The following is a 13,011-nucleotide window of genomic DNA, read 5'->3' as shown; positions in this document are numbered from 1 at the left end:
ATCTGGAAGAAACCTAAGAAACTGGAAACATATATATAAATCTCTTACAGCCTGATTAATATCAGATAACCGTTCAGTTACTCGTTTTAATCTAGAAGAAAAGAAACTAATACTTTCATTTGGCTTGATTTTGCAATTCAAGAACTCTGAAAACAGGGACATGTGTCTTGACCTATAATCTGGCTGGAAATATTTGGCAAGCGTATTCCATGCCACTACTGGGTCATCAATTTCACATATCAAGTTTCTATATTCAGGGCTTACATTCATATAAATTAACGATAATGCCAATCGACTTCTATTTTGAAAGTCGGCAACAATTTCTTTTGCAATACCCTTAACATCATCCAAATCAGGACATTTCTCAACACCTTTGACCAAAAGCCATGCATTTTTTTCATTCAAGACAAACTTCATATCTTTGGACCATGTAAAATAATTACATGCATCAAGTTTAGCAATATTATGCATGACACTAACAGTAGCCATATTTGAATTTTAACAAAAACCGCCCCCCAATCTCTTAAGTCATAAATTAACTTTAAACTTCAAAAGTCTGCACTAAAAATAACTCAGGAGCTACTGGGCCCATAATCAAAATGATGCTAAAGCAAAGTTTAAAGTTTAAAGAAATTAAACATTTAGCAGTGGTAGCAATGATAGCTCCCTGAGTCATGTTGTGCAGACATTGAAGACAATAAAAGATTTTTGAACTTAACCAATTTATTAACAATATAATAAAAAAATAAAAACACATAAAATGAATTTCAACAATATTAGAGTATTAGGCAAAACATAACATAATCATCATTCATCAAATATTTTTACCTGAACTCCAAAACACTGGCATTCTATACAAACAAATTTTAAAAAAAATGAAAAATTCCTAAATAGTGACTATGCCGCCTAAAAAATAAAGCAGGCTACCCATTCCATAAGTCCATAATCAATGGTCAAGAAAACACCTGAAAAATTTAAATGTGAAACCACTTAAAAACCGGCCTAACGCCGTTTGCACTTATGAAGAAACATGGACGCTGCCTACGGTAGTCACTCACAGGACAGCCCCCGGAACTGAAGAACTTCAATCTGGAACCATTATCTTGTAAACCGGAATCAAGGCATCCTTTCACCGGACTGCAGGCATCCTTTGGAAGGGGCTGGAAACCGCTCACACACCAGCCGGTAAACCAGGAACTAGAAGGCAGGTTGAGCCAAAGCGACGCGAGATACTTATGGCAGAAGTAGGAATGACGTCATCTCACGGCAACCAATCAGCTATCGGCACGAATCGGCTTTTCAGATGATGTAACATTGTTTCGTTTTTGCATCTCAATTAGGTTGAGACAGTCCGTTTTCAATGCAAACAGTGGCAGCAAGAAAAATAAGTAGAAGTAACTACTATGTTATATTAAAAATAAAGACTAAACTAAATAAACATTTCAAGGAGGAGAGATGATGCATTAAAAAAATTTAAAAATAAGCTATATTTTCCAACACATATTCTGCACTTGCGCACACGCATATGCGCAGTAGTCAAGGTCTTATGTGCACGCGTAAAATGCTTGTGCGCATGTGCCAACGTGGCGCATGCGCAGAAAGTTTTTAGCTTTCAGGTCTGAATTATAGATCATTCCGGATTATGGGTGTCCGAATTAACGACTTTTGACTGTATAAACACGCAGACACGATCAGCGACACAGCCTTCCGGTTATCAGGCTATCGCGATGAAGACAGCTTCGCTGCAAAGCACCAGACTACAGCTCCCAACTCTGCTCGGGCATTCTCAGAACTCCACGTACTGTCGAGACTCTCCATGTTACAACTCGCGATGCACTCGACGACACACACAGCATGACTTCCTACTCTTTGGTTCAGTCGTTCCTGGAGCTTAACACGCTCTCTCGACGATGCACTAACTGCGATACACTGAGAGAGTCCTTCGATGAACTCGATCGAATCCACAGGGATTGGCTCGCTAGATGAGACACCAACTCGATACTGACTAACTCTTCGCGTAACAGCAGGGTTTATATAGCTTTTGGCTCGTGTTCGAGGACATTCTGGGATAAACCGGTAAGAATTCGTTCCAGAATGTTCTCCATTCGTCCATGGCATGTCGCCAATTTTGTTGCTAAATGGGCGATTTCTCGCCAAATGTGGCAAACCTGCTTCCCCTTGCTATTTTATAAACCTAAAACTGCTTTGCGGGGAAACCATCTTAGCGCGCCTGGACATTTTGTAACAATACCATTCTTGGGTGTAGGTTTGACAGATTATAATGCAGATACCTTTATGAAGATGTTGGACAGGGTTCTTAGCAGTCCTTATAAGTACTTATAAGTCCTTATATTTGGAAATAAATTATAAAAGCCCTTATAGGTGCTTATTTTTTCTCTAAAGTCCTTTTTTTTTTTTTTCCCCTGCATCAAAGCCGCAACTAAATAAATTTTTCTTATCTGGAGGGTCAGATTGTGAATCATACTTCCGGAAATAGCTTTCTCCCCATTAACGTAACCTTTGATTTGCGTGACTAGAGACAGGTGAACGTCGTTCTATTGGTCAAAGAGTTGTGAAATGGGTAAAAACTTCTGGTATATTTCACATACTTTTCCTCCCACCCACAGACTATAGATGTTCCAAATCTCTTGTGGTCAGTTCATATTCGCGTTTATTACCAGTGGCGTAGCTAGAGTGGGGCAAGGTCGAACATCTGTCCCCAGGTGCAGCATCCAGGTAGCGCCAAATTGATGCTACGAAATTTTTTAATGAAATGTTTCCCATTCACGGTGTTGCAAATATGACATATTGTAACCCCTTTTCTGCATCATCTCTCCTCCTTGAAATAATTCCAACTTATACATGAGGTTTAGTTTTTATTTTAAAGGGATATAGCAATTATTTCTACTTCGTTTTACACTGCCACTGTTTGTATTGAGAACGGACTGTTCCAGTCTAAGATGCAAAAACGAAACTCGAAGTTACGCCATCTGGAAAGCTGGGTCGTGCCGACAGCTGATTGGCTGCCATGAGATGATGTCATGTCTACTTCATGTATAAATATCTCACATCGCTCTGGCTTAGTCCTTTTTCCTATTTCTATTGTTGCTGGTGTGCTGTTCCAGCTCTCTTTTGGAGACGTTCTTGCGATGCGTGTCATCCAGCGTTAAGCGCTGTGGTTCTGGGCCATGTTGGTTTTTCCAAGGTTAAGCTGCGTCGAATTCCAAGTTGTGGTTCCCGGTGAGCAACTGCAGTGGGTGACATCCTGTTCCAGGGTTAAATGGCAATAAATCTCAAGTTGTGGTTTCCAGTGAGCAACTGCTGAAGATGGCATCGTTAACACCAGTGTTTTTCAGGTCTAGCGGCAATGTTTTACTAAGCTGCGATTTCCCATGACCAACTACAGTGAGTGGCATTTACCAATTCAAGTATATTCGAGGTTTAATTTTTCAAGTGCGTTCTTGGCCAAAAGCATAGGCCTATTCAGTCAAGTGAAATTCAAATTAATCGTGTAGCTTTGTTCTGTAATATGTTTTTGGCATACTGAATGCCAGTAATCATAGATCAGATATTTACTGTATCATTGATAGTGTAATATTCTTTAAAGGAAAAACCCTTGGGGTTAATAAATAGTTAACTAAGTGTGGTTTTTTTTACTATGATTATGTTACACTCTTAACTTTAAGTTTCTGGTATTGATCAAATTTATTTATTGTATTTTTATATATATATTGTTAATAAATTGGTTAAGTGTAAAACTTTTGTCATCTATGCCTGCAGAGCACATAATCTTAGGGTGCTTCTATTGCGATAATTATTTCTGCTTAATGTTTTCTATAACTTTAAACTTTGCTTTTGCATCACATGGCACACAGAAAAGGGTGCAACCTCTTCAGTTGTCCCCGGGCACTGGAATCCTAGCTACATCAATGTTTATTACGATCGTTATCGAATATGTATGAATATTTATAAAATGTTTGCAGTAAATGCTGAAATGGGTAAGTGTGTTTTTAACACAGATTGGCTTTCGAAGGAAGAATATTCTGAATGGCTTAAAAAAAGCGAAAATAATCGCAAGGCATTGTTCCTGGTATAAAACTGAAATCAACATAGCAAGTGTGGGCGAGGCTGCTTTAAAGTGTCTCATGGATCGTAAGTAAACTTTTTCATATTTAATTATTATTAATTCTTGTGGGAAAATAAAAAATTTAAATCTCGCATGGACCGCCGATTTATTTATTTTCATTTTCTTTTCTGCATTTGTCATACTATTCATTTACTGTATTCCCCCTTTTCCTGTAATTTCGGCATTTAATGCGTATCTTCAATTTTGGGCTTACAGGCTTACATTTTTAATTTGTTTGCCAATGCATTCTACAATACAGAAGAGAGAGGTCATAAGGTTTCGGATCCTCCTCCCCTTTCTGCGAAAAATCTTGGATATTCAAACCGTTCGAGTTCGCAGCAATGGACTGGTTATTATTTTATTTATTCATTCATTATTATTATTTTTTCACTTTCCAGTATGGAAGTTTCTCTAAAGAACTTATTTGTTTATTATTTTTTACTTTATTTACTAAAATTTCTGCGGTCTATCAAACCAAGCGAAGCGTGATTATATTCCAGAAATTTAACGCAGTCTTTCAAAATTACAATGTAAGACACACCAGATTTGTAAGTCTCATTCTTTTCCTTTATTTAGTTTTTTATTCTCCAAATACTAGCAGCTATTGATTCCAATTGCTTAATAACACATGTGGGAGAATTAAGGTGCTCGTATTGCACAATAACATTTGCTATAATTTGTAAAAGATAATTAGTTTTGATATTCAAATCTCAGATTTATTTATGAGCACTTAAAATAGTTTTACTGTGCTTGCTAAGCAGAATATTCAGTTTTGTTGGGCTATTTTTTTGTTTATAATATATTTTTACAATCTGTATGTTTGCGGTGATAATTGGGCTACAGATCTAGTTTATTTTTTTAATCAAGAGCAACATTTGTTATCTAATATATGTTAAATTAAGATGTTTATGATATTTTGTGTCCAAAATATTGCAATGTGGCAAAAGATACAGAAATATACTTAAAAATGATATTTAATGCATATGTCGAAATGTCCAAAGAATTTAGCCGAAAAATCTAAAAAACGATTACAATCTAATCCCATCTTTTTCCAGTTACGCTTGACAATCTGGAATTTTCAGATATCCGGCAATCGGCAATTTTGGAGCGTGCCATTTAGTTAAGCTTTTGCTAAAGGATGACTGAATGAGGCAACTTCAAAAATATTCCTTTTTTTTTTTTTTTTTTTTTTTTTTTTTTACTTTGCAATATCTGTTAAGAGAAAAATATCCTATAATGAAAATTTAGAAAATGTTCAGAATTTTGATTTAAGTTAAATTATTTAAATATTAATATGAGTGGAAAAATAAACAAATGTACAATAAATTCTATTTATTTCTAGGTGCCAAGCATAAAAAATTTCTGAAAGGGAAAAATACAGCTATTGGTGGAATAACAAGCTTTTTCCCCAAATCAAATTCTGCTAGTGTTGCACCGTTCAGTTCCCCAAGTGCTTCGCGAAATTCAAATACTTTAGATGATGCTGTAGGAGCTTCAAAAGATGTTTTGGATGCTGAAATTTTGTGGTGCTTGAAAGTGGTGACAAGTCATTACTCTTGCAGATCTACCAGTGACATGGGCAAACTTTTTTCAATTATGTTCCCTGACAGTGTTATAGCAAGACACTTTTCTTCTAGTGAGAGAAAGCTTGCTTATCTCTGCCATTTTGGATTAACACCTTATTTTCAGAAGCTCATGTATGATGAATTTAAGAAGCTATCTCACTTCACATTGTTATTTGACGAGACTTTGAATAAAACAATTCAAAAAAAGCAATTAGATTTGCTTACTAGATATTGGCATCCTGACCAAAATAAAGTTGTAACTCGATTTTTGACTTCTGTTTTCATGGGACATGCAACAGCTGCTAATATTTTTGAAAGTTTTTCAAATGGCAGTTAAAAAACTAGGTATAAAGAAGCTGGTACAAATAAGTATGGATGGGCCAGTCATAAATTGGAAGTTTAATGAAACCCTCCAGCATGAATTGAAAAAGGAATATGGCATTGAATGTATATCTGTTGGTAGTTGTGGTTTGCATATTTTGAACAATGCTTTCTGTAAAGGAGCATCCACTGCAAGTGGGGATATACCTTCTATTTTAGGAGCACTGTACCATCTATTCAAAGATTCTTCAGCACGCCGAGAAGATTTTTTAACAATGACTGTGCATAAGACTTTGCCATTGAAATTTTGTAACCATAGGTGGCTAGAGAATGTACCAGTATGTTTGTGTGCTTTTGAAATTTGAGAAGATATAAACGGTTATGTCAAACTAATTGATAATGAAAAATATGCACAAATAACTTGAAAATCATATGAAATAATAAGAGATGCAATTAAAGACAAATTAATGCCTGTAAAATTCCCTTTTTTCATTTATGTGGCTAAATTGGTCAAACCCTTTTTGGAACTTTACCAAAGTGATGAACCACTTCATCCTTTTTTTGTTTTTGATTTGCACAAATTAATAAAGCAACTTTTGCAGCACTTCAAAATTATAAAAGAAGAATGCATGTTAAAAATCAGTTCATCACTAAAATATTTGTGTAACTTTGATTTTTCAAAGAAAGGTATTGTTAATGAATAAGCAAAATTAGTTTAGGATTTAGGGCTGATAAGCTCTTGCAAGAACTATACACTAAAGAAGAAATCATGGATAAAGATTACCTTTCTCTTAAACGTGACTCGGAGACTTTTATTTTACAACTACTTGAAAAGCTGATGGAGAAATGTCCAGTTAATTATCCACTGATTCGAAATGCTGTTTTTGTGAATCCGAAGTATATGGCGCAAAACAGCACAAAAGCATATGAGAAAATGAAAAGTATATTGATGCATTTTTCCCAAAAAGGTCATATTGCAAAAGAAGAATGTGATAACATTCTTTTGGAATATTCCAATTTCATCGAAAATGTTGTCCAGCCAGACCTTACAGAATTTAAAACCTACGATGTGAGAAAAATGAGATTAGATACTTTTTTGCACACATTCATTAATGAAATTAATGGAAAATACTTAAAGTTGTGGGAAACATTTAAAATTATCTTTATTCCTTCCCATGTGCAAGCCTCTGTTGAACGAGTATTTAGTATCAATAAAAATATAGAAACAAAAAATCGGGACAAACTTCGTACATTGCGAACCACATAGTTTGTGATTATGTGAAACATGCTGGTGGGGTACACAATGTGTGAATTACGAAAGAGATAACAGCGGCAGCTTTATTAGCTCATTCACAGTGTCAGTTATACTATTTGGAAGAGCAGAAGGAAAAAAATTATTGAAAATAAAAAAAGAAAAGCATCAGAATCAACAGATGAATTGATTTCTCTTAAAAGAAAGAAAACTCTCTTACAAAAAGAAGTTAAAGTGCTTGAAATTAAAGCAAATGAACTTGCTGAAAAGCTAAAGTTCCAAAAGACTTTAATCTTTTAAATAAATCTAATGAAATATTTAAACTATTTGTGAAAAACAAACTCTCTTAAGAGATTTGAATTCAGATATTAATGAAAAGAAAAATCAAAAATAATATTACTAATTATAAGCATAAATTTTTTTACTTGTTTCTTTTTTTATGTTGTAAAGTACTTTGTATGAATATAATAAATACAGTTTATTATTATTAATTTTCCTTAAACTGATATTTCATCATTAAATCTTGTAATATAGTTTAGTTTTGCATAGGATGTTTCACCCCTTCTCATTGTAAACTAGTTCTATAAATTGAGCTGTTGTTTGGAATTAAAAAATAATTGTCATTGTTTCCCATGGTTGAGTAATACTGATTCTCTCTTTAAATACTGAATTTCTCGGATTTTGAGTTACGGTTAAATCTCATTTTTATTTTAAGGTTTTGTAGTTGTGTATATATGAAATTAAACAGGTGCTTATTTTTTTTCTTAAAATGTGCTCGAAAAGTGCTTATAGTTGCTTATTTTTTTTAACTAAAATGTGGCTATACCCTGTTGGAACAACCTCCAGATCTTCAGTAAAATTTACTTAATGTTGGGAAATTAGTTGCATACTGTGTAGTTAAATAATACGTACATCTTGGGGCATTTGAAAATGAACACACAGCTTCCATTCAAGTTATATGTTTAAAAAAAAAAGCTGTATAATATCGCTACAAATATTGTGAAACAGACTAGTGCTTCTCAGCCTGTTTTGCCCCATGCTCCCCTTTTACCATTAGTAGATCATCATCATCCGTCCTTGTCAAAGCTTCAAAAATGCAGAAACATTTATGTAGATTTGGATTATTTTTTAATAGATTTTATAAATTAAACAACAAAACATATAGAAAATATTCATAAGGAAGAACTTGAATAAAACTATTATTTTATAATCATAAACTAATACATTATAGTTAAATGAAAGGCTGACTGCATCCCCCTGAAAGTATGAAATTTTCTCTTAGGAGGAATTGCCGTCTGGCTCAGAACCCCTGCTTTAGACAGTCCTTTGAATGAGAGGAACATCATTTTCAATATATGCTGTCAGCAAAATCTATCACATCTAAGATAGGAGGCTCATTGAGTTTTATTGTGAAAATAGTATAGGAATGGGAGAATAACAAGAAAGTAGGTATCAGAGAATATCTGTAAATAAAGTATGACAAATTTACATACTTTCAAATGAGTGGTTTACTTTTAATTTAACAGCCTGTGTGTAAATATGTATGAATCTGTTTATTTTAAAATATAATGCTAGTATTATATTTTTCAGTGGTTAAATGAGATTTTAGACATTATACTTTGGGAATCGTTAAGTATGTAAATACACTCTTAGAAAAAAAAAAAAAAAGATTCACCATGCCTTTAGCAGCAATTCACTTCCTGGGTACAAATTTCAGTAATTTTTAAAAGGAAATTTCTGTGTAGCTGCTAGTAAATATGCACTCAAGTTAGCAAGTGAATGCAAAGTTTTTCATTTTCCCATCAGAAGATGTTATTACAAATTATAATAATGGGTAATTGGTTATATTAATATATAATTATTGAAATGTACGCTCTTAGACCGGAAAAAAAAAAAAGACGCACCGAGAAGATATAAAGCAAACTGGACACAAATTGATATGCATACAAGTTTCGACAGAAAATGCGAAATTTTGCATTTTGGCTCCCAATGAATGAACGGTTGTCGCTACAGTGCATCAAATCTGTGCAATTTAAGGATATTTAAGAGGAAAAATTACGATTCCAGGTCATAAATTCTTCACGAATTTCATTCCATATACTCTGGTAGACAGTAACTATGCCTCGCATACAAGTGTGCGAATGATACATGCAGATGTCAGAATTTAAGAGAGGTCGTGTAGTTGGGCTCAAAGAAGCAGGTTGGTCTTATCGGTGAATATCGACATTTGAGCAGGAGCGATGCCATTATTAGACGATGTTAGCAGGAATGGGTGAACCAAGGCCGCACACAGCATTAAGAAGGAAATGGTAGGCCTAGAGAAACAGCAGAACGTGAAGACCGAGCAATCGTCAGAGCGGCTCTCACAGCCCCAGATGCAACATTATCATCAGTTGTACGTGCAACTAGTGCTTCAGTGACTGCAAGAACCATTCATAGACGGCTCACAGAAAGGGGGCGAAGGTCACAGTGCCCCTTGCACCGACTACCATTGACCTCTGTACAACATCAAGCCTGTTTGCAGTGGTGTCGGGCTCATTCACGCTGGAATGTCACCGACTGGAGTAGAATAGTCTTCAGTGATCAGTCCTGCTTTAATTGAGCCCCGATGACTAGCGAAGGCGAGTCTGGAGACTCCCGGACAGCGGTGTGATATCAACTTGTCTTCTGGTAGACAGGCCGACAACCAGGAGTGATGGTCTGGAGTGTCATTTCATTTCAGTAAGATAATGCCTGCCCCCACACTGTATATGTTTCTACTGCTTGCTGATGGCCAGCAAGGTTGTCGGATCTTTCTCCTATTGAGGACGTTTGGAGTTATGGGCAGGGCCTTCCAACCAGCTTGGGATGTTGATGATCTAATGCGCCAGTTGGACAGAATTTGGCACAATATCCCTCAGGAGGACATCCGCGTGACTGACGTTTTCACTATGTGGAGCTCTAGCATGTCAATGAATCATCCAATTTTTCTCAAACTGTAATCAATTGTTTTTCTGTACATGTACGTCACTTCTACCGATTTTCATCCCATTCGGATAACTCCTTCTTGGTCCGTCTTTTTTGTTTGTTTGTTTGTCTAAGAGTGTATAATGATATCCATCATCAGTTGCAATATGGTCAGCAGTTTTACTTTTGGCCTTGTAGATTTTGCTTTCATCTTTTTGAATGAGCTCTGAAAAAAATATAAATACCTGTTTAGTCTCATTCCCAAACTGAATTCTTATAGATTAGTATTACCTATTGCATTGCTGATAAATGTTAGAGATGTATCCTTTGAATAATAACTACTGAGAATTTTTTTTCCTTCTGCGTATTACCATATTTAAAGTTGTATCTAAAAGACATGAATACAAACCTTTCCAAAGTGCATTTAAGTTTCAGATTGTATGATGTTTTTTAAAGACTACTATACATTAAATTATCCGAAAACAGAGTGAGGAATTTTCATTTTTCAGCATTATACTAGCATTTGAAACCTTGGTTAACAGATATTGATATTTGCAGAGTAATGTGTATAAAATCAAAAGTAAATGTAAGATTCTGGTTTGATCTCAATTTAGCAGCTTGCCAGTATATGGCTGTGTTAATATTTGGATGCTATATAAACATGACAAAGAGATAAGATACCTGATTTTTCAGTATTTATTTTCTATCTTCCTGTATAGAAAGGAACTTCAATCAAACTGCGTTATTTAATGTCCGAAATTTTGGGCTCGTAGGTCTTATGATAAGGTTGTTAATTTTTTTAATTTTTTTTTTTTATTAGCCAGTTTTTAGCAATTTGTATACTTTGACATTCATTTTAGCCCACATGTGTTTAACAGTACTCATGTTAGCTTTGGCTTGACCACAGTCACTGTGCCAGTTTTTAGATGCTCTTTTGTTCATGTACTTTATGTTTTACACTGTTGATGCAGAGCATCTTTATTTGAAAGGCAAGATGACCTTGAACAGCAGCATATTGGTACAATGTTAGCAGAATCCTTATCAAGGACAGCATTGCAATTTTATGCAGTGATACTGTCTTCGTGCTGTTTGAAATCTGAATAAAAATTCATCCACAAATAGTTATTTATATAATTTTGCATGTTATTCCTGAAAAACCTTCTTTCACATGTGGTTTCATTTTGGAACAAGAAACATGAAAAATGTGCAATGCAAATAATTTTATTTCTGTCATATTTAAGAGCACTCTGATAAATAAAGCCTTCCTTTCCTACTCAGAATTTTTTGAGTATAAAAGCATAATATACTGAAACGAAAGCCAAAGAGCATAAAATTCAGTGTATGTAAGTAAATATTAGTACAGTACAAAGTCCGAAACCCGGATGTCCAATATCTGGAACTCAAAGCCACAGAGCCTTTTACTTAAAGAAATTTTAGAGGAGTTATTAATTTCGCGACAGCATTTTGCATTGATTCAATTTTTAAACTGTTGCCACCAAATATTATTGCCATGTATTATATTTAAAGAACTAAATAATGAAGGAACTGCATAAATGTTTCTCACATTGTGAAAAAACAACAATACCTAGAGCCATAAACTTTTGAATAACGTAGTCTTCCAACCGAACATGGGCACTTAGAAGCCCAGATTTTGAATTTGTTTTATTATCTATTTCAAATTTTGTAGAACTTATTGCATTATTGATTAACAAACTCAAGAATTTCAAAGCGAGCAATGGCAACACCATACGGAAAAAACATTTTTATCTCCAGCGCACGAGACTGTGTATCAGAAATTTTAAAGATATGCTGTTTTTAAATCTTTTGTAATATTGCTGTTGAATTTTATGTGTTTTAAGTGTGAAGAACCAAGATAACATAACAAAAAAATGCCCCTTTGGGCGTAATATAAAATCTGAAAGCTTTCAGATTTTCTTCTCTTTCTTTTTTTTTTTTAATGCTTAATGCATATACGTATATACATTCCATTTTCGTATTTTAAATTACTTTCGAATTGAGAAATAAATTCCTCATTAAATTTGAAATCTCCATTGTGAGTATCATTTATCCCCATTGAATCTAACTGCCAAAACTGCGTTAGTTTTTCATTTAATGTTGCGCAACATTCGATTTTCATAATAGAAATATCCTGATTCGCATTTAAATCTGATGGAGGGATTCGACCTTGAACAACCTTTCCAAACAGAGTATCAATCAAAGATTTGTTTAATCACTCCTTTTCTCCCGTATGAATATCCCCAAAGTACTGTGCTCCAATAAGCAGAGACAATTCATTTCCTGACGATTTACTTAAGTTTGACAATTGAATGTTTTTCCTTGAAAGTATTTGCATTAATTTGTTATGTGATACTTTAAACTGCGATCCAGAAATACAGTCGGTCAAAAGTGCTTCAATCGTTATTTTCTTGTCCGAATCACATATACAAAGTGTAAACTGAGCTACGTCATACGTTTTTTGTATTGGCACTCTAGAGCCGAAAGTGTAAACAGCTGAATTTTCTAATCTAATTATGGGCAGTTTCATTTCTACGGCTAATTCCTTTTTAAAAAAAAGTCTGTGTGATGCATTATCTAACAAAATATTATACTGCCGAGCAAGTTTCAAGTAGTATGTCGCAATCATCTGATTCATTCACACATGCTGCAGAAGACACAACATATAATTTATTCGTGTCAACGGTCTGACGAGACTCAAGAGCGGAGGGAAGAAGAATAAACATTGGGTTGGTCGCAAATCAATTCGTGATGCATAAAACGTTTACAACTTCCACAAATAGATT

General features: G+C 34.5%; 1 protein-coding gene across 6 annotated transcripts in view; it reads left to right on the top strand.

Annotated features, from left to right (window-relative positions):
* LOC118205122 (transmembrane protein 164) overlaps positions 1 to 13,011 on the top strand; it is a 382,545-nt gene that overhangs the window by 279,044 nt on the left and 90,490 nt on the right. For 3 of the 6 annotated variants that reach the window (XM_085807034.1, XM_085807032.1, XM_085807033.1), the window contains 2 exons: positions 4,020 to 4,152; positions 5,469 to 7,755. The exons of 2 other annotated variants lie outside the window; for them this stretch is intronic. In XM_085807034.1, the coding sequence (XP_085663160.1) occupies positions 4,020 to 4,152; positions 5,469 to 6,028 (693 nt within the window). In that variant the 3' untranslated portion in view covers positions 6,029 to 7,755. Of the gene's footprint in view, positions 1 to 4,019; positions 4,153 to 5,468; positions 7,893 to 13,011 lie in introns of those variants that run through there. One more of the 6 variants, XM_085807037.1, reaches the window with a different exon arrangement.

This window comes from Stegodyphus dumicola, chromosome X1 (assembly GCF_044657685.1).
Source record: "Stegodyphus dumicola isolate Sdum_Otavi_A_Nest chromosome X1, ASM4465768v1".
Classification (NCBI taxonomy): domain Eukaryota; kingdom Metazoa; phylum Arthropoda; class Arachnida; order Araneae; family Eresidae; genus Stegodyphus; species Stegodyphus dumicola.
This window is presented reverse-complemented; position numbering and strand designations above follow the sequence as displayed.